Here is a 21,577-nt window from a genome sequence, read left to right on the forward strand (position 1 = left end):
AAATAAGACCTGACTCATTGAAATACAGCTGCATTTGTTTTCACCTATGACTGTAGGAGAAATGCAGACAGCCCATGCAGCTGTCCCATTGCTGACAGACAGTGAACTTGCTCAGAGAATAAATGTAAAGTATTGCAGTGTTGGAGATCTGAAATGAATATAGAAAGTACTGGGAACAAAATTCACCTGGTCTGGCAGCATGCACGGAGACGGAAACTGAGTAATTAGTTAGAACCTCTTCATTAGAACTGACAGGGGTTAGAAGGGTTGACAAAACTGGGGATGCAGATATTGAGGGTGTCCAGACCAAAAGGTAAAGGAAGTGCTAATGAAAGTAGTTTCCCTCTACTCTTCCCCCTCCGTATTTCCTTCTATCTCCCATCCCTCCACTCCATCTTCTTTCCTCTGCTATTCCCCACCCTTACCTCTCCCCTGACCTCCTTCTTGTCCTTCAAACCATTCCTATGCACCCTCTCTCCTCCCTCCCTACCCATCTTTTCTGCTACCCCTTCTATTCCCTCTCCTTCCTTCCTTACCCACCCTCAATCCTTCTCCTGAGCCACTCTCTCTTCTCCCACTTGTACCATCTCAGATTGATCATGATCTCATTATATGCTGGAGTCGACTCAACGGATCAACTTCTGCTCCTATGTCTTATTGACATTTCTGCTTCTATACTAACATGCAGGTTAACCAATCATTGTGCTTTTATTGAACGTGTTTTATTTTTCATCATGCATGCACAATTGTGTTCATCAAGCAACCTTGTTCTTAGGTCTTTCAGTTTGAAACCTGATGTATATAAGTCACTTGGCATTTGGAAAATGTATTTCATTTTTATTTTATTTTGTTCACTCAAGGGGCAAGGGTGTTGCTGGCTGGGGCAGCATTTTTTATTGCTCATCCCTAGATGTCCTTGTGAAGTTGGTGGTGAGCTGTTTTCTTGAATTGTGGCAGTCCACCTGCTGTGGGTTGACCCATAATGCCCTTAGGGAGGGAATTCCAGGATTTTGACTCAGTAGCCTAGAAGCAATGGCAATATATTGCCAACTAAGGGTGGTGAGTGGCTTGTAGGGGAGCTTGCAGGGGGTGGTGTTCCCATTTATCTGTTGCCCTTGTCCTTCTGGGTGGTTGTGAGTTTGAAAGGTGGTGTCTATGAGAATCTTTAGTGAATTTCTGCAGTGCTTCTTGTACATAGTACACACTGTTACTACTGAGTGTCGGTGGTGAGGGAATGGATGCTTGTGAATGCTGTGCCAAACAAGTGGGCGACTTTGCCCTTGGATGGTGTCAAGCTTGTTGAGTGTTTTTGGAGCTGCATTTGTCCAAGGAAGTGGTGAGTATTCTATCACGCTCCTGACCTGTGCCTTGTGGATGATGGACAGGCTTTGGGGAGTCAGGAGGTGAGTTACTGGCTGCAAAATTCCCAGCTTCTGACCTGGTATTGCTGCCACTGTGTTTATTTGGACAGGCAGGAGGCTGGAAGAACACAGCAAGCCAGGCAGCATCAGGAGGTGGAGAAGTCGACGTTTCAGGTGCTGTGTTTGACCAGCCTCCTGCCTGTCTACTTTGGATTCCAGCATCAGCAGGTTTCTTTTTGTCACTAACTGTGCTTATGTGGCCAGTCCAGTTGAGTTTCTGGTCAATAGTAACCACGAGGTTGTTGGTATTGACGGATTCAACAAAGGTGACACCATTGAATGTCAAAGGATGGGAGTTAAATTGTCTTTTGGTGAAATGGTCATTGTGTGGCATAAATGTTGGTCACCACTTGTCAGGCCAAGCCTGAATATTGTCCAGATCATGTTGTATTTGGACTCGGGTTGATTATAATAATCATTATTATGGTACACAATGATATTAAATGTAATTTTCATCTCCTTCAAGCTTTGTACTCACATTGGATAGAACACAGGAGGGGCATTTCCGGTGCCATGGCTACGCCAACTTCCGGCCCGAGGGGCGGCCATCTTGGTAGGGTACATGACCCCTGACCCCCGGAAGCGGAAGCCGGTGCCCCAGGGGGGGGGGTGAGGGGGAAGGAGTCCGGAGATGGCGGATGGGATGGAGCCGGCGGCGGCGGACTCGGAGCCCGGGCGTTTGCCGGACCCTCCTCCCGGGGATGGTGAGGCGAAGCGGGGCCGCGGCCGCCCGCGGCTCAGTGACACTGACCGGCTGCAGCGGCGCCTCAACAGCCGCAAGAAGTACGACAACCGGCGGATCTACATCGGGGAGTCGTACGTGGTGTGGGCCGCCCTCCGCGAGCGATACGGCTGGTCCGACAAGAGGCTGGCGCTGCACCTGGTACAGCTGGACCAGGGCGGCCCCCGGGACCGCCGACACGGGTAAGGGGCTTCCCGCACTCACCCGCAGGGGCTGGGGGTAAGGGGCTTCCCGCACTGACCCGCAGGGGCTGGGGGTAAGGGGCTCCCCGCACTCACCCGCAGGGGCTGGGGGTAAGGGGCTCCCCGCACTCACCCGCAGGGGCTGGGGGTAAGGGGCTCCCCGCACTCACCCGCAGGGGCTGGGGGTAAGGGGCTCCCCGCACTCACCCGCACTCACCCGCAGGGGCTGGGGGTAAGGGGCTCCCCGCACTCACCCGCAGGGGCTGGGGGTAAGGGGCTCCCCGCACTCACCCGCAGGGGCTGGGGGTAAGGGGCTCCCCGCACTCACCCGCAGGGGCTGGGGGTAAGGGGCTCCCCGCACTCACCCGCAGGGGCTGGGGGTAAGGGGCTCCCCGCACTCACCCGCAGGGGCTGGGGGTAAGGGGCTTCCCGCACTCACCCGCAGGGGCTGGGGGTAAGGGGCTTCCCGCACTCACCCGCAGGGGCTGGGGGTAAGGGGCTCCCCGCACTCACCCGCAGGGGCTGGGGGTAAGGGGCTCCCCGCACTCACCCGCAGGGGCTGGGGGTAAGTGGCTCCCCGCACTCACCCGCAGGGGCTGGGGGTAAGTGGCTTCCCGCGCTCACCCGCAGGGGCTGGGGGTAAGGGGCTCCCCGCACTCACCCGCAGGGGCTGGGGGTAAGGGGCTCCCCGCACTCACCCGCAGGGGTAAGGGGCTCCCCGCACTGATCCGCAGGGGCTGGGGGTAAGGGGCTTCCCGCACGCCCGCAGGGGCTGGGGGTAAGGGGCTATCCGCACTGACTCGCAGGGGCTGGCGGTCAGGGTCTTCCCGCACTGACTCACAGGGGCGGGGGTAAGGGTCTTCCCGCACTGACCCGCAGTGGCTGGGGATAAGGGGCTTCCCGCACTGACCCGCAGGGGCTGGCGGTAAGGGTCTTCCCGCACTGACTCACAGGGGCGGGGGTAAGGGGCTTCCCGCACTGACCCGCAGTGGCTGGGGGTAAGGGGCTTCCCGCACTGACTCACAGGGGCGGTGGTAAGGGGCTTCCCGCACTGACCTGCAGTGGCTGGGGGTAAGGGTCTTCCCGCACTGACTCACAGGGGCGGGGGTAAGGGGCTTCCCGCACTGACCCGCAGTGGCTGGGGGTAAGGGGCTTCCCGCACTGACCCGCAGGGGCTGGGGCTAAGGGGCTTCCCGCAGTCTCTGGGGGTAAGGGTCTTCCTGCACTGACCCGCAGGGGCTGGGGGTAAGGGTCTTCCTGCACTGACCTGCTGGGGGTAATGGGCTTCCCGCTCTCACCCGCAGGGGCGGGGGTAAGGGTCTTCCCGCACTGACTCGCAGGGGCGGGGGTAAGGGTCTTCCCGCACTGACTCGCAGGGGCGGGGGTAAGGGTCTTCCCGCACTGATTCACAGGGGCTGGGGGTAAGGGGCTTCCCGCACTGACTCGCAGGGGCGGGGGTAAGGGTCTTCCCGCACTGACTCGCAGGGGCGGGGGTAAGGGTCTTCCCGCACTGATGCACAGGGGCGGGGGTAAGGGTCTTCCCGCACTGATTCACAGGGGCTGGGGGTAAGGGGCTTCCCGCACACACCCGCAGGGGCGGGGGTAAGGGGCTTCCCACACACACCCGCAGGGGCTCGGGGTAAGGGACATCCCGAACTGACTCACAGGGTCGGGGGTAAGGGTCTTCCTGCACTGACCTGCTGGGGGTAATGGGCTTCCCGCTCTCACCCGCAGGGGCGGGGGTAAGGGTCTTCCCGCACTGACTCGCAGGGGCGGGGGTAAGGGTCTTCCCGCACTGACTCGCAGGGGCGGGGGTAAGGGTCTTCCCGCACTGATTCACAGGGGCGGGGGTAAGGGTCTTCCCGCACTGATTCACAGGGGCTGGGGGTAAGGGGCTTCCCGCACACACCCGCAGGGGCGGGGATAAGGGGCTTCCCGCAATCACCCGCAGGTGCGGGGGTAAGGGGCTTCTCGCACTGACTCGCCGGGGCTGGGGGTAAGGGGCTTCCCGCACTGATCCGCAGGGGCTGGGGGTAAGGGCCTCCCCGCACTGATCCGCAGGGGCTGGGGGTAAGGGGCTCCCCGAACTGATCCGCAGGGGCTGGGGGTAAGGGGCTCCCCGAACTGATCCGCAGGGGCGGGGATAAGGGGCTTCCCGCAATCACCCGCAGGTGCGGGGGTAAGGGGCTTCCCGCACTGACTCGCAGGGGCTGGGGGTAAGGGGCTTCCCGCACTGACTCGCAGGGGCTCTGTGTAAGGGGCTTCCCGCAATCACCCGCTGGGGTTAAGGGGCTCCCCACACTGACCCGCAAGGGCTGGCGGTAAGGGGCTTCCCGCACTGACTCGGCGGGGCTGGGGGTAAGGGGCTTCCCGCAATCACCCGCTGGGGGTAAGGGGCTCCCCGCACTGATCCGCAGGGGTAAGGGGCTTCCCGCACACAACCGCAGGGGCTGGGGGTAAGGGGCTTCCGGCACTGACTCGCAGGGGTAAGGGGCTTCCTGCACTCACCCACAGGGGCTGGGGGTAAAGGGCTTCCCGCACACGCTCGCAAGGTCTGGAGGTAAGGGGCTTCTCGCCCACACCCACAGGGGCTGGGGGTAGGGGGCTTCCCGCCCACACCCGCAGGGGTGGGGGTAAGGGTAAGGGGCTTCCCGTACTGTCTCGCAGGGACTGGGGGTAAGGGGCTTTCCGCACTGACCCGCAGGGGTAAGGGGATTCCCACACACCCGCTGGGGCTAAAGGGCTTCCCGCACTGTCTCGCAGGGGCTGGGGGTAAGGGGCTTCCCGCCCACACCTGTCGGGGCTGGGGGTAAGGGGCTTCCCGCCCACACCTGTCGGGGCTGGGGGTAAGGGGCTTCCCGCCCACACCTGTCGGGGCTGGGGGTAAGGGGCTTCCCGCCCACACCTGTCGGGGCTGGGGGTAAGGGGCTTCCCGCCCACACCTGTCGGGGCTGGGGGTAAGGGGCTTCCCGCCCACACCTGTCGGGGCTGGGGGTAAGGGGCTTCCCGCCCACACCTGTCGGGGCTGGGGGTAAGGGGCTTCCCGCCCACACCTGTCGGGGCTGGGGGTAAGGGGCTTCCCGCCCACACCTGTCGGGGCTGGGGGTAAGGGGCTTCCCGCCCACACCTGTCGGGGCTGGGGGTAAGGGGCTTCCCGCCCACACCTGTCGGGGCTGGGGGTAAGGGGCTTCCCGCCCACACCTGTCGGGGCTGGGGGTAAGGGGCTTCCCGCCCACACCTGTCGGGGCTGGGGGTAAGGGGCTTCCCGCCCACACCTGTCGGGGCTGGGGGTAAGGGGCTTCCCGCCCACACCTGTCGGGGCTGGGGGTAAGGGGCTTCCCGCCCACACCTGTCGGGGCTGGGGGTAAGGGGCTTCCCGCCCACACCTGTCGGGGCTGGGGGTAAGGGGCTTCCCGCCCACACCTGTCGGGGCTGGGGGTAAGGGGCTTCCCGCCCACACCTGTCGGGGCTGGGGGTAAGGGGCTTCCCGCCCACACCTGTCGGGGCTGGGGGTAAGGGGCTTCCCGCCCACACCTGTCGGGGCTGGGGGTAAGGGGCTTCCCGCCCACACCTGTCGGGGCTGGGGGTAAGGGGCTTCCCGCCCACACCTGTCGGGGCTGGGGGTAAGGGGCTTCCCGCCCACACCTGTCGGGGCTGGGGGTAAGGGGCTTCCCGCCCACACCTGTCGGGGCTGGGGGTAAGGGGCTTCCCGCCCACACCTGTCGGGGCTGGGGGTAAGGGGCTTCCCGCCCACACCTGTCGGGGCTGGGGGTAAGGGGCTTCCCGCCCACACCTGTCGGGGCTGGGGGTAAGGGGCTTCCCGCCCACACCTGTCGGGGCTGGGGGTAAGGGGCTTCCCGCCCACACCTGTCGGGGCTGGGGGTAAGGGGCTTCCCGCCCACACCTGTCGGGGCTGGGGGTAAGGGGCTTCCCGCCCACACCTGTCGGGGCTGGGGGTAAGGGGCTTCCCGCCCACACCTGTCGGGGCTGGGGGTAAGGGGCTTCCCGCCCACACCTGTCGGGGCTGGGGGTAAGGGGCTTCCCGCCCACACCTGTCGGGGCTGGGGGTAAGGGGCTTCCCGCCCACACCTGTCGGGGCTGGGGGTAAGGGGCTTCCCGCCCACACCTGTCGGGGCTGGGGGTAAGGGGCTTCCCGCCCACACCTGTCGGGGCTGGGGGTAAGGGGCTTCCCGCCCACACCTGTCGGGGCTGGGGGTAAGGGGCTTCCCGCCCACACCTGTCGGGGCTGGGGGTAAGGGGCTTCCCGCCCACACCTGTCGGGGCTGGGGGTAAGGGGCTTCCCGCCCACACCTGTCGGGGCTGGGGGTAAGGGGCTTCCCGCCCACACCTGTCGGGGCTGGGGGTAAGGGGCTTCCCGCCCACACCTGTCGGGGCTGGGGGTAAGGGGCTTCCCGCCCACACCTGTCGGGGCTGGGGGTAAGGGGCTTCCCGCCCACACCTGTCGGGGCTGGGGGTAAGGGGCTTCCCGCCCACACCTGTCGGGGCTGGGGGTAAGGGGCTTCCCGCCCACACCTGTCGGGGCTGGGGGTAAGGGGCTTCCCGCCCACACCTGTCGGGGCTGGGGGTAAGGGGCTTCCCGCCCACACCTGTCGGGGCTGGGGGTAAGGGGCTTCCCGCCCACACCTGTCGGGGCTGGGGGTAAGGGGCTTCCCGCCCACACCTGTCGGGGCTGGGGGTAAGGGGCTTCCCGCCCACACCTGTCGGGGCTGGGGGTAAGGGGCTTCCCGCCCACACCTGTCGGGGCTGGGGGTAAGGGGCTTCCCGCACTGACCCGCAGGGGCAGGGGGTAAGGGGCTCCTTGCACACAGTCGCAGGGGCTGGGGGTAAGGGGCTTCCCGCACACACTCGCAGGGGCTGGGGTAAGGGGCTTCCCGCACTGACCCGCAGGGGCGGGCGGTAAGGGGCTTCCTGCACACACTCGCAGGGGCTGGGGGTAAGGGGCTTCCCGCACACACCCGCAGGGGCTGGGGGTAAGGGGCTTCCCGCACTGACCCGCAGGGATAGGGGTCTCCCCGCCTACACTCGCAGGGGCAGGGGGTAAGTGGCAAGGGGCTTCCCGCCAACACCCGCAGGGCCTGGGGGGTAAGGGGCTTCCTGCCCACACTAGCAGGGGCTGGGGGTCAGGGGCATCCCGCGTACACCCGCAGGGGCTGGGGGTAAGAGGCTTCCCGCACTGACCCGCAGGTGCAGGGCATAAGGGCCTTCCCGTACACACCCGCAGGGACTGGAGGTATGGAACTTCCTGTGCACAGCCGCAGGTGCTGGGGTTAAGGGGCTTCCCGCACTGACCCCCAGGGGTAAGGGGCTTCCCGCACTGACCCCCAGGGGTAAGGGGCTTCCGGCACACACCCGCAGGGGCTGGGGGTAAGGGGCTTCCCGCCCACACCCGCAGGGGCTGGGGGTAAGGGGCTTCCCGCCCACACCCGCAGGGGCTGGGGGTAAGGGGCTTCCCGCCCACACCCGCAGGGGCTGGGGGTAAGGAGCTTCCCGCCCACACCCGCAGGGGCTGGGGGTAAGGAGCTTCCCGCCCACACCCGCAGGGGCTGGGGGTAAGGGGCTTCCCGGACACACCCGCAGGGGCTGGGGGTAAGGGGCTTCCCGCCCACACCTGCAGGGGCTGGGGGTAAGGGGCTTCCGGCACACACCCGCAGGGGCTGGGGGTAAGGGGCTTCCCGCCCACACCCGCAGGGGCTGGGGGTAAGGGGCTTTCCGCCCACACCCGCAGGGGCTGGGGGTAAGGGGCTTCCCGCCCACACCCGCAGGAGCTGGGGGTAAGGAGCTTCCCGCCCACAACGCTGGGGGTAAGGAGCTTCCCGCCCACAACCGCAGGGGCTGGGGGTAAGGGGCTTCCCGGACACACCCGCAGGGGCTGGGGGTAAGGGGCTTCCCGCACTGACACGCAGGGGTGGGTGTAGGGGGCTTCCCGCACTGACCCCCAGGGGCGCGTGTTAGGGGCTCCCCGCCCTGACACGCGGGGGCGGGGTAGGTGGCTTTCTGCACAAACCTGCGGGGGCTTCCTGCACACATCTGCAGGGGCAGGGGGTAAGGAGCTTCCCGCACTGACCTGCATGGGCAAGGGGCTTCCCGCACACCCGCAGTGGCGGGGGTAGTTGCCATCCCGCACACACCCGCAGGGGCGGGGATAAGGCGCTTTCCGCCCTGACCTGCAGGCACCTGGGGTAAGGGGCTCCCCACCCTGAGCCGCAGGGGCGAGGGGCTCCCCGCCCTAACCCGCAGGGGCTGGGGGCGAGGGGCTCCCCGCCCTGACCCGCGGGGGCGAGGGGCTCCCCGCCCTGACCCGCGGGGGCGAGGGGCTCCCCGCCCTGACCCGCGGGGGCGAGGGGCTCCCCGCCCTGACCCGCAGGGGCATGGGGCTGTACATAAAGGGCTTCCCGCTGTCACCTGCAGTGGTAAGGGGCTTCCCACACTGACCCGCACAGGCTGTGTGTAAGGGGCTGTCGCCTGCATGGGTAAGGGGCTTACTGCTCTCACCTGCAGGGGTGAGGGTAAGGGGCTTACCAGATCCCCTCCCCCGAACGGGCACAGGTGAGGGGCTTCCCAACTCCCTTGTACTTAATTGAAGCGCTCCCCCATTCCTTCCTTTGTCTGTATACTTATTTTCCAGCATGCATCTTCGTTCACACCCCCCCCCCCATCACGCCCAACTTTTAGACATAGATTCAAGCTCTCCCTAGGAGTGCGAGGCCATTTATATTGACTTTTAAGCTATGTAAACTATTTCGAGATTTGTAATAATTGGAACAGTGGCAACATTTTGCTTTCACTTCGTATGGACCAGCATCTCAGACTTATACTCTTTCTGTAGCTGACCTTTACCTGCTGACCTGCTGCGAGATTCCATATGCATGTGTAAACTTGTTAAACTAATAATCTCAAGTTGATGCTAAGTGACAAGAGAAAAGTTAGAGAGCTGGCTAGCATAAGGTCAGAATGATGCCAACGGTGTGGGATCAAAGCCAGTTGTGGATGCAGTGGGCCTGTATCTGTACCAGTTGGGCACCCCAATGAGAGGGACACACCATGTATTGAAGCTGTCATTAGAGTTGGCAATAAAATCCAGCACTCGCGCAACCATCAGGAGTGGTTGGCATTCTGCTATTGATAAGGAATTAAGCAATACAAGTGAACATTTGAGTTTACTCACTGTGACTCAGTACAGTGAAGTCTGATTCTTATCAGTTGCACAAACGCAACTACATCACTGTATCACCATTCCCTAAGTCTCTGATTATGCTATATCTTATCAACCCTGTTTTGAATATTTGCATTGACTGAGCACACACACTTTAACATCTCTAAACATCCATTCATGATACATATGTATAAAAAATGGATGTGCTAAATTACGCAGTTGTTAGAAAAAATGGTGAATTGCTAACTGTTTGGGTTGTCTGTCCATGGAGAGATCTGCATTGATCAGTGTATAATGAACTCTTAATGTGGGTGCTTTATGTATAAATTGGGAGCAGGAATAAACTGTTTGCCCCCTTGAGCCTTCCCCGCCATTAATAAGTCCACGGCTGATCTGATTGTGTAATCATTATGCTGGATATGGAATGTATAAACTTTTATTTAGATTTTAAATGGGATGGTGTGTTTTTGTAAGGCACATCTTAATTGATGATGTCATGCAGCTCCCTAAGCAGTAATATGGAGGACAGTTCTGCATATTGGTGGTAGATAGTACATTGACTGGAGTGACAAAAGCACCACAGATTGGAAATCTAAAAAGCAGAAATTGCCGTCAAGTCTCAGGTCTAGCAGCATCTGTAGATAAAAACCAGAGTTAACGTTTTGGGTTCAGTGACCCCTCGAGCTGATGGTAGCTAGGAAAATGTTATTTTTAACGCAGAAGATTGGGTGGGGGTGAAGGGGTTAAGGAGTAAATGATAGGTGGAGGTACTGCCCGAAGAGAGAGAAGAGCAATTGGACAGACAAAGGAGTGGATAACAGTCAGCCTGGGAGAATGAATTGCTGCTGATGGGGACAATTAGGGCCTTACAATGGGTTGTTTGTAATAGCAGACTGTGATAACAAAGCCCAACCAAAAGCAGAAATTGCTGGGAAAACTCAGCAGGTCTGGCAGCATCTGTGCAGGGAAAGCACGGTCAATGTTTCGGGCCCAGTGAGCCGCCTTCAGAACTGATTGTCACTGGGAAAATGTTGGAATATATGATGAAAGTGGGTTGGGGAATGGGGAAGGTATAAACAGGTGGAGATGGAGCCCAGAGAGACAGAGAACAGTTGGGCAGACAAAGGAACGCGTGAATGTCCATTAGTAGCTGACAATGGTTTGGTTGCGGTAGCAGTCCACGTGCTGACAGGACCTGCTGTATGTGGGTTGGGTAGGGTGGTGAGAAAGGCATGGAAGAAGGTGCGAGACCCTAACATTATTGAACTCAATGTGGAGTCATGAAGGCGGCAAGGTTCCCAAGTGCATTGGAGTGACATGTTTGCTGGACTTCTAGCCATTTTAGCAAAGCCCTTCTGAAAGCAGAACAAGGCATGAGTTTTAGATGTCGGTTAAGGGCTGAATGATGGGCAGAATGTTGGAGAGTTCCCCTGTTTGTTTTGGAACTACCTGTGCTCATCTCAAAAGGCACATTATGCTTCAGGTTAAAAACTTATGAGATAATGTGGAACCACCTTAGTACCAGACTGGTATATCAACTTGGGTTAACTCTTGAAATCTCGGCTGAAACCTTGCTATGCTATGAATAAAAATGATAATTATAATTAAATTATAGATCTTTACTCATGTATTGGTGATGTGGTCTGGGTCTTCTGTCCTTCACATTTTAGTTGTTGAATGCATTGTTTGGGGTTTTAATTGTCCTTTATGATTGAATATTCTGTTTCGATTCACCTACAAAGATTGGGCATCTGGGGAAGGACCTGTATCATTCAGGTTATTGAAGGAGTAACATTTTGGGTTTAATTCAGTAAATAATCAGACACCTTGTGGATGGTTGGAAGACTTTGACTCTGCCAAAGATGTAGCAAAAATGAAAACTCTATCATGTTTCCTATGCAATTAATGTCACCAAAGTGATACTTATTCCTTATCACTTTACAAGATTAAAATACTGTGGATACTGCACAATTATGCATAAACAAACGTCCATGTACAGACCCTAAAACAATTTAACTTGAAGGCCATAAAGAACACTCAAAAATATTACATCCTTCAGAAGAGAATGTCAGTATTCTGACCATGTGATCAAAACTGAAAAGCTAAAAGAGCTGTCTTCTGGAGGGCAGAGTGGAAGGCATCATGAAGGGAAGTCAACCTGGGTGTAGTTGGATGTAACCGAGCAGTTGCAGGTAGCTACTACAGATGGCACAAGGGCAAGTGACCCTGGCAACAGACCTCCTGGCAGAAGTAGCTACAAGCAGGGCAAACAGACCGGCTGAGATTGAAGAGTTTAGCCCAATACTTGAGAGTTTAGAAGGACTTTAGAGGAGATCTAATTACAGGATTAGAAGATGCTAAAGGGGATTGACAAAACAGACATAGTGGGGGTGTTTCCCCCTGGTGTGGTCATCTAGAATGAGAGAATCTGGGGCATTCATGACCCTGTTGTGCAGTGGATGGCTGGGCACACTACATTTGAGGAGAGAGAGAGAGAGAGTTTTAATTAGTAAAATGGGTCAAAAGATTATGGAGCGTGGGCAGTCAAGTGGTGATGACACCAAGATGAAATCAGCCAAGATCGTATTAAATGGAGGCTTGAGGGGCTGAATGGCCTCCTCCTATTTCCTAGTTCTTATGTTCTTAAACTGGTTAAAGGCAGAAAAGTCCGGAAATACTCTGCAGTTCTGCAGCCCTTATAGACTGAGAAATCAAGTTAACTTGAGTCAATTATGACTGTCAGACTATGCCGAATTTTGGATTTTCCTAGATTTTGGATTGTTTACTGATGGAACAGGCAGCTTTGTGCCTGGAGATAGGGGAAGACTTTGGGAAGGGGTAATACAGATGTTAAAGCATTGCAATAGATTCTGATTCAGTCCGTAGACAGTGCATCCTACTTGTCCTTTTTTTTAACCTTCCCCCATGCTTAGTCTTCTGGGACCAGCAGACAGGTCATCCTTGACAATAATATCTGGTTTTCAGATTGCCAAACTTTGGCAATCAACCAATATTGATATTTTTAGAGAAAACATTTGATATTGGTTTGTTGGTGCTGCCTGTTGGAGTGAAGATGGGTTTGCCTCATGCAGTACTTTGGGAATCACTGTACTTAGGCAATGTTTGAAACAAAAGTGAGCCTGTTCTTGTCCCCTCGATCTGGACTGTCTGCCAACTCCATCCATTCATGATCTGTTTGCAGATATTGAATGTAAGATGAATAGGTAAATTTTGCAGCTGTCACAGTTGTAAAAGGTAATTTACATTGGCTGCTGAAGTTTACGGAAATCTTGTCGCCAATTAATAACATCAATGCCAACACTGGCATATGGCTTGAGCTGATATCTTTGCAGGGCATTTGAAATTTTCATTGCATCTGTTAAGTGTTTTGAGTATTCCGCAATGACTCAAACAGCACTGATGTAATGGTGAGATTGGCTTGGTTTTCCAGGGCCATTGATTTCCCTCCAGACAATCACTGTACTTGATGTGTAGTTGGTATTCTTTGACATTGTTCATAGATACCCTATGGAGTGGGAATCAAGTCCACACTCACCCCCTGAACACACCCCCGCCCCCCCCCCCCCCAAAAAAACAAATTCCTGTAACCCTGCATTTCTCAGGCTAATCTACTTAGCCTGCACATCCCTGAACACTATGGGTAATTTAGCATGGGCAATCCACCCTAACCTGCACATCCCTGAACACTATGGGTAATTTAGCATGGGCAATCCACCCTAACCTACACATCCCTGAACACTATGGGGCAATTTAGCATGGCCAATCCACCCTAACCTGCACATCCCTGAACACTATGGGTAATTTAGCATGCCCAATCCACCCTAACCTGCGCATCCCTGAACACTATGGGTAATTTAGCATGGCCAATCCACCCTAACCTACACATCTTTGAACTGTGGGAGGAACTCAGAGCACCTGGAGGAAACCCACGCTGACATGGGAACATTTGGAAGGAGATCTCACAGTTACCTGAGGGTGGAATCGAACCTGTGTCCTTGATGCTGTGAGGCAGCACTGCTAACCACCGTGCCATCAAGTTGTGTGGTAACGTCCCCATGCTTGTTTATCTCAACAATGTAATCATTACACAAGATGTGAGGCGAAATCTTTTAAGAGAGAGAATATATTGGGCATTACTGAGGCCCGAGTACCTGCGGGATGAAGAACAGGGTTAACATTTCTGCTTGATGACCTTGGATCAGAACAGGCCATTGATCTGAAGTGTTAACGCTGTAAATGCTCCCTCATCTACTGAGTGTTTGGGTTGTATTTCAGATTTTTAGTGTGCACAATATCTGCATTGCTGTAGTCGGGATAATGAATTACTACGTGCAAGAACAGTGAAAGATGCTCTGCCTTCATAACCGTTTTTATTTCATTATAGCAAATCCGGTGCAGAGGAACAGAACTCGAAAATTAATTCCTCACAAAAAGGTAAGCCTGTTGATTAGCTGTGGGAGGATGTTTCTCAGTGATATCAATGCAAATTGGAGCTCAATATAGCTACTTAGCATGGCATTTGCAGCATTAATCGCCGGGGGTATATCTTTTTACTTCAGTTAATTTTTACTGAAATTGGCATGTATATAAAGTTGAGAAAATCAATTTTATACTTCCATTGGCATTCACTGGCAATAAATTGAGGAATGTTTAGCACTAGTTTTCTGCCTGCATTTAAATATTCTGAGCCGAGTTTCCAGACCTTCAGACAAATTTTGCAAAAATGCAGCATTTTCCAACTTTGAGTTTTCATTCAGTCAGTTTACAATGCTTTAACCATCAGACTAGAATATCTCAGATGAGATTTCCCAAATCCAGATGTGTTAGTGTCTCACGTTAACTCAAACAAATTGGTACAAAACATTCTGGAAGTTGGTAAACTGGTCACCCTGTAGAATTCTTGTATCTTTGGCTCCGTAATTAGCACTGCTGCCTCACAGTGCCAGGGACCTGGGTTCGAATCCAGTCTTGGGTAACTGACTGTATGGAGTTTGCACATTCTCCCCGTGTCTGTCTGTGTTTCCTCCAGGTGCTCCAGTTTCCTCCCACAGTCAAAGATGTGCAGTTTAGGTAGATTGGCCCTGGGAAATTGCCTAGTGTCTAGGGATGTGCAGGCTAGGTGTTAACCATGGGAAATGTGGAGTTACAGGGATAAGGTAGGGGGGTGTGGGTCGGCGTGAGATGCTCTTTAGAGGGTCAGTGAAACTTAATGTGCTGAGTGGCCTGTTTCCAATGGAATTCTGTGATTCTACCCTTGGCAGGGTCTCTTTCTGATATTATCTGCTATGTGCATAATTTTTCTTTTATTCATCAATGGGATGTGAGCATTGCTGGCGAAGCCAACAATTATTCCCCATTCCTAATTACTTTAGCAAACTGTTAGGAGTCAGTGCTGTTGTTGTGGGTCTTGAATAGCATGTAGACCAGATGGGTTTCATGAATGCCATTACTGAAAATGATCTACCATCCAAACTTTTTAAAAATTAATTCTGTTTAAACTTTGAGATTTGAACCTCTCTTTCCAGAGCATTGGCTTGTGTGGCTGGATCACTAGTCTAGTGACAATTACCGCTAAGTCACTGCATCCCCCATAACACACATGCACCTAATTTGGGTGAGTGTGTTATGGTTGCATTCAAAATGTGCCCATGTGTTACATGACCTGTTTTTCAGCATGTTGTGGCTTATCAACATTGGGTGTTAAAGGATATTGGTATGGTGCTATTGTAGAAAGAAGGGAGGAGTATTAACATTGCAGTCAGAAATGTTATAATCGATTGCACAACATTGCTATATTTTGTTTTCACAATAAAATGTCACTCTTTGCTCAGCCGACGCAGCTGATGTCAGTCAATGCTTGTGTGAGGCCAGTTTCTTCAGCTCTTCTCCTCTGTAATGGAGGCGGAGGAGCCTGCTCATAAAAGTGACAATCTTCCTTTGAGAAAATTGGCCAGGCTGAAGATGCACTTTGGGTGAAATGGCCACCCCGCTTAAGCTGATAATACCACATAGAAAATTGCAATCCTCCTGAGAAGAGGATGTGAAACGATAACTATCCATGTGATTTTCTCCAGCTGCTTCTGTGAAGGCATGGAACAAACTATTTATTCCCATCTATTCATGACATGTGGCTAGGCTGGAGGAGGGTTAAGAGTCAGCCGCACTGCTGTGGTTCTGAGTAAGGATGGCAGATTTCCTTGTCTAAAAGACGTTAATGAACCAAATGGGATTTTGTAAGAATTGACAGTGGTTATATGGTCATCATTGACTCAGCTTTTTATTCCAGATTTCTATTGGATTCAGATTTCCCCATTTGTGCTGGCAGGATTTCAACCCGTATTGCCATGATATTAGCCTTTTGTTCTGGATTCCTAGATCAGTGACATTAACACTTTTGCACTGCCTCTGTGTGAGGAAATTTACCTGAGTAATTTCCAGCAATGTTAGTGTGTCTTGGGGTTTTCGTGAACAGTAGAGGTGAAAGAAGTGCTGCTGCTGAACATAATGACTGGAGCAAATCCCACTGGTCTGTTGGATAAAACTTGCTCAACACATCATGTTTTCCTTTGCAGAGCTTGAGGCTTTCACATTGCTGTTTTGGTCCTGAACACCGTCCCATACTGTGAAGGAAATGATGAATTCACAAGCCACACAATTTTAGTCCTTCGATATTGTTTGTTTAACTGCTTGTCTCTGGCATTATGCAGTAGTGTTTCACCAAATCCTCACTTGCATATCTGTGTCTTTCTGATGTGAATTTGTGACATGAGAGAACTGAGTAAATCTTCCTCTCTGTAAGTAAAGACAAGAATAGCTCTGTGTGGAGGCTAGGGTATCACGTTAGAAAGGGCGCAAGTGAGGACTGCAGATGCTGGAATCAGAGTCAAGATTAGGGTTGTGCTGGTTTAGTGTGATTCCTGATGAAGGGCTTTTGCCTGAAACGTCGATTTTTCCTCCTTGGATGGTGCCTGACCTACCGTGCTTTTCCAGCACCACTCTAATCTATCACATTAGAAATCTTGCCCTTCATTATGTTCTTAAACATATATTGTTGCAGAAGTCTAGATTCTTAAGTTTAAGTTGAGGCCCAGTTGTGCATTTCAGAACCTTTGCTAAAGTGCTTTGCTACATTTTAGACAATTTCTAGAAATCACCTTGCATTGTTGGGGTTTGCATGGGGGGCTTAATGTATTAGCAGAGTTGAAAAATGTGGTGCTGGAAAAACACAGCAGGCCAGGCAGCATCCGAGGAGCAGAAGAAGGGCTTATGCCCGAAACATCGATTCTCCTTCTCCTCGGATGCTGCCTGGCTGCTGTGTTTTTCCAGCACCACATTTTTCAATTCTGGTACTCCAGCATCTGCAGTCCTCACTTTCGCCTTAATGTGTTAGCAAGCTACCTCACAGCGCCAGGTTGGATTCCAGCCTGTTTGTATAAAGTTGGTACATTCTCCCCATGTTTACATGGGTTGCCTCTGGGTGCTGTGGTTTCCTCCTGCAGATTAGGTGGATTGGCCATGCTAAAGATGCCCTGTAGTGACCGGGGATATGCAGGCTAGGTAGACTAGCCATGGGTAGTGCAGGGTTATAGGGAAGGGGGTGGGGGGGGTGGTCTGCGTGGGATACTCCTCGGAGGGTTGGTATGGACTCAATGGGCCGAGTGACCTGCTTCCAGACTGTAGCGATTTTGTGATTCAGTGATTCTCGGGTACTTTTTGGAAATATATATATAAGTGAAGATTGTGTTCACAGCTGTGAGGGAATCAATGGTGGGAAATGAAACACATTCTCACTCGTTTGCATCCCTTGTCAGGTGTAGACTGCCAGTCTGTTTACCTCGAGACCCAGTGGGAAAAAGGAAGACTTATTTTCTTTAAAATTCTCATGACCAGGGTACAGGTCATTCTGCTATAACGCAACAGTTGTATTCCTCATGCTATAGAAAATCACCCTGTAGAAAGTCGCTAAATCCGTTGAGTAGAAAGTTCACATTACCCAAACAATTTCCACATTTCGTCAGTTGCTTCATATTCAATTCACAATGATGAAATGCGTGTTATAGCAGAACAACTTGTAACTGCATATAATAAATTAACCTTGAAGATATTTGATTATTAAACTCATGTAATAACTTTGGCTTTAAAAGTTTAGGGTTGAAAAACCTGAAGTGAGGGTGAGTTTAGAACCTTGCACTGTGTTAACATAGCTGAGCATACTTTGTTTAGTTATGATGTACCATTAAAAAACTGTGGTTGATTCCTCTCTCCTTTCACAGGCTTAATCAGCTTTGTCGTAGAAACGGAAAGTCCTGGGTCCAATCCCTACACTTCTTTTCTGAATCGTGTAATTTCTCTCTGCATGATTCTGTGCTGCTTGTTGGGGGCACACCAAATTGGTCATGGTTATTGTTTCTGATTACTGTGCAGCAGCCTGTCTTTGACCACCGAGTAAGAGCAGAATTTTGGCTGAGTTGTGAAATGGTGACTTGGCCAAGTTCTGCAGGCGTGGTGTTATGAAACTGCTTCACAGCAGATATCAGTGTCTTCAAGAGAAGCTGGGATACTGCTTCTATGAATTAAGAATGTTACTTAGGCTGAGTACTTCAATGATACCAACTATTAGTTTCCTCTTGTCAGAATTGTTCATCACAGTTTCCTGTCAGCCTTTATTGTTGTACGTGATTTAGCAAGTTTTGAGATTTGTAGCTCAGGTTGAGGTTTTGGATGTAGGTGTGCTCGCTGAGCTGGAAGGTTCATTTTCAGGCGTTTCGTCACCCTGCTAGGTAACGTCTTCAGTGGGCCTCAGGCGAAGCACTGCTGATGATGCCTGCTTTCTATTTATACGTTTGGGTTTCTTTGGGTTGGTGATGTCACTTCCTGTTCTTTTTCTTGGGGTGGTAGATAGGGTCTAACTCGATGTGTTTGTTGATAGAGTTCCGATTGGAATGCTATGCTTCGAGGAATTCTCGAACGTGTCTCTGTTTGGCTTTTCCTAGGATGGATGTGTTGTTCCAGTCGAGTTATTTCAGCTTTTCTTTGCGGTTGTAGGCTTGAGCAATCAGTGGCTCTGTGGAGCAACTTTGTGGGGTCTCCTAATTTGTCATTATGTAGGAAAATGATTTTCATCTACTTAACTATGGGCAATGCCACAGGCAATTTGGGTTTAACTGTGAAGTTATAACAACTTTTCTGTTTCACCCACAGTCAAGAAACAAGCAGTTAGTTCACTGAAGACTCTGGTGGTGTGGTACGAGCATCATAAGCAGACGTGCAAACAGGAGCCTGTACTCTACGAACTGCAGCGTGTCTGCGAGTGCTCGGTGGCCATTGTGTGGCAGTGTGAAGCAGGTCACCAGTACCTGCAGTGCTTAGAGCCAGTCCAGAAGAACTGCCACAGCCTGGATGCTGGACCTGCTGCCAAGGACAGTGTGGCGGAGGAAAGCCAGAGTCAACAGCACCATCCAGCGACCAAAAAGGTGAGGAAGGGGAAGAGAGGCACAGCCAGACGGAAGCCGGGACAGTCTAATGAATTGTACGTGAAGTGCGAATCGGACACTTCCACCTGTGACGGGTCTGACTCCGAGCAGAAGTTTGAGGAATATTTCAACGTGAAACTCATTGATGTTGATGCCAATGACTCTGTTTATGACACTGCAAACAAAGAAGGTGGCGTGAACGACAAAGTCTTGAGTTCAGGGGGCAAACCTAACGAAGCGGCAGACAAAAATGAAGACGGCCACGGTACTGAGGTTGGCGAGCTGGCCTCTCCATGTCGAGTTCAGTCACCGTGCAAGAGCTCTAATGGGGAAGACCATCTGGCTTTGCCAGCAGAGCTGCCAGCGCTAACTAATGTACTGCAGACCGTTGAGAAAGATGCACTGAGCTCCTTGACTGCCAACTGTCCTGTGACTGTGCAGCTTTCCACAGTGCAGAGTTCGGAGATCACCGGCATCACGGAGTCAGAGTTCGGGCAAGTACCTTTGGACACTGCGCAGCCAGTAAACCCCACTGAGTACGAGGAGATGACGTGTACTTTTTCGGAGCAATTGACTTACGTGAATCCAGTGGGTGAATGTTATACCATTACGGGACAGACTGAAGGCACAGAATGGAGCGAGCATCCAGGTAAGGGTTTTTTTTTGTTTCTCTGGGGTTTCATTATTTGGCCTTCCCTTTCTCCCCACCCAACCAAGTAATTTGTACTGCTGGTTACAGGAATCGCTGGTGACTTTACTCTTCCTGATATTGCTGAAAATGTTTGGGAGCGTTTAATGTTTTTTTCTCTACTAAAATCATGAGTTATGCAAATTGTTTTGTTAACAAGTCAAATCATTGCAAAGGCGTTGCAGACTTGGGTACCTCGTAGTGTTGAAAGACTGGATGTGTCTACGCTTTAAGGTTTTGTAGCTTAATGTTAATTCTTAATTGAACTATCACAACCCAATTGAATGGTGTTCCTGTTCTGGGAGTGCATAATGGAATAGTGTGAAGGGAGTCATTACATGTTGGACCATAGTCTACCCAACATTGTTGCAACTCGATGGGTTTTGTTAGAGGCAGATTCACAGTCAAACCTGCACTAGTGATGTAAAATGGACATTGCTTCACATTTAACTCTGGGAGTATTTTCATTTGTACGTGACAGTGCTAAACAATTTTTGGTTAGAAAGGTTCCAAATCTTAGTGGTCTTGAGCTGGTCAAACCCTGAAATTCTGTACTGCTGCCTGTTTCACATGATTGCAGTTTCTAAAAACATGAGCACCCCTGGTGCTGCAAAACAAAAGGAGGAATACCAGTATCCACCCAACCTCTTCTCATCTTCAGTTTCTTGTTTGGAATAAAAATGGGTTGCTTGCCATCCACATGTTGCACTAACCTCCTGAAGGTCTGATCTGACTTGCAGACATTGTATTGCATGTCATGTAGATGGTCCATTGCAAGGTCAGGCCAAATTTATGAAGCGCTCAGTCTGTTGTTTATAGCTTACTATCTTGCCAAGGACTAACTTTTAACTTGCTGCACTGAAGCAGCAGGAATAGCGTAAAACATTCAGGGAAAACTTGCTGAATGCAGTTTGTGGCCTCACACTCGGCATGCGCTCACCCTCTCTTAGAAGTGTAGTTTAAGTTCATAGCAAAATGCTATCTTGCCATGTGTATTTGACTCTGCTGTTACTAGCCTCAGACTATTAGCGCAGTTATACTCCACTGCAGTCTGCAGAGGATGCAGCAGCTTTTCAGTTAACATTGCTGAACAGTGACCCCAGGTTGCAGGTGCACAGTTCCTTGAAAGGAGAGCCGCAGGTAGGCAGGGTGCTGAAGAAGGCATTTGGCATGCTTGCCTACATTGGTCAGAACGATGTGTCGAGTCATAGAATTCATAGAGTCATAGAGATGTACAGCATGGAAACAGACCGCAGGGCCTGAAGTCTGCTGAACTCTGGACCAATAAGACTTTCTCCTTTGGGCCAATGGGCTGAGAAGTGGCAGATGGAGTTTAATTCAGATAAATGCGAGGTGCTGCATTTTGGGAAAGCAAACCTTAGCAGGACTTATACACTTAATGGTAAGGTCCTAGGGAGTGTTGCTGAACAAAGAGACCTTGGAGTGCAGGTTCATAGCTCCTTGAAAGTGGAGTCGCAGGTAGATAGGATAGTGAAGAAGGCGTTTGGTATGCTTTCTTTTATTGGTCAGAATATTGAGTACAGGAATCGGGAGGTAATGTTGTGACCGTACAGGACATCGGTTAGGCCACAGTTGGAATATTGTGTGCAATTCTGGTCTCCTTCCTATCTGAAAGGTGTTGTGAAACTTGAAAGGGTTCAGAAAAGATTTACAAGGATGTGCCAGGGTTGGAGGGTTTGAGCTACAGGGAGAGGCTGAACAGGCTGGGGATGTTTTCCCTGGAGTGTCAAAGGCTGAGGGGTGACCTTATAGAGGTTTACAAAATTGAGGGTCATGGATAGGATAAATAGGCAAAGTCTTTTCCCTGGGGTCGGGGAGTCCAGAACTAGAGGGCATATGTTTTAAAAAATTCTCA

At 52.5% G+C, this 21,577-nt stretch overlaps 1 protein-coding gene across 4 annotated transcripts in view; it reads left to right on the forward strand.

Annotated features, from left to right (window-relative positions):
• Nucleotides 1-2,052: 2,052 nt before the first annotated feature.
• znf653 (zinc finger protein 653) overlaps nucleotides 2,053-21,577 on the forward strand; it is a 36,710-nt gene continuing 17,185 nt past the window's right edge. For 3 of the 4 annotated variants that reach the window (XM_087983104.1, XM_087983107.1, XM_087983106.1), the window contains exons 1-3: nucleotides 2,053-2,345; nucleotides 13,925-13,974; nucleotides 18,742-19,662. In XM_087983104.1, coding sequence (XP_087839230.1) covers nucleotides 2,053-2,345; nucleotides 13,925-13,974; nucleotides 18,742-19,662 — 1,264 coding nt within the window. The remainder of the gene's footprint in view (nucleotides 2,346-13,924; nucleotides 13,975-18,741; nucleotides 19,663-21,577) is intronic. The other variant, XM_087983105.1, reaches the window with a different exon arrangement.

This window comes from Chiloscyllium plagiosum, unplaced genomic scaffold (genome assembly GCF_037043375.1).
Source record: "Chiloscyllium plagiosum isolate Xiang-an unplaced genomic scaffold, Cpla_swu_hap1 HiC_scaffold_45, whole genome shotgun sequence".
Taxonomy (NCBI): domain Eukaryota; kingdom Metazoa; phylum Chordata; class Chondrichthyes; order Orectolobiformes; family Hemiscylliidae; genus Chiloscyllium; species Chiloscyllium plagiosum.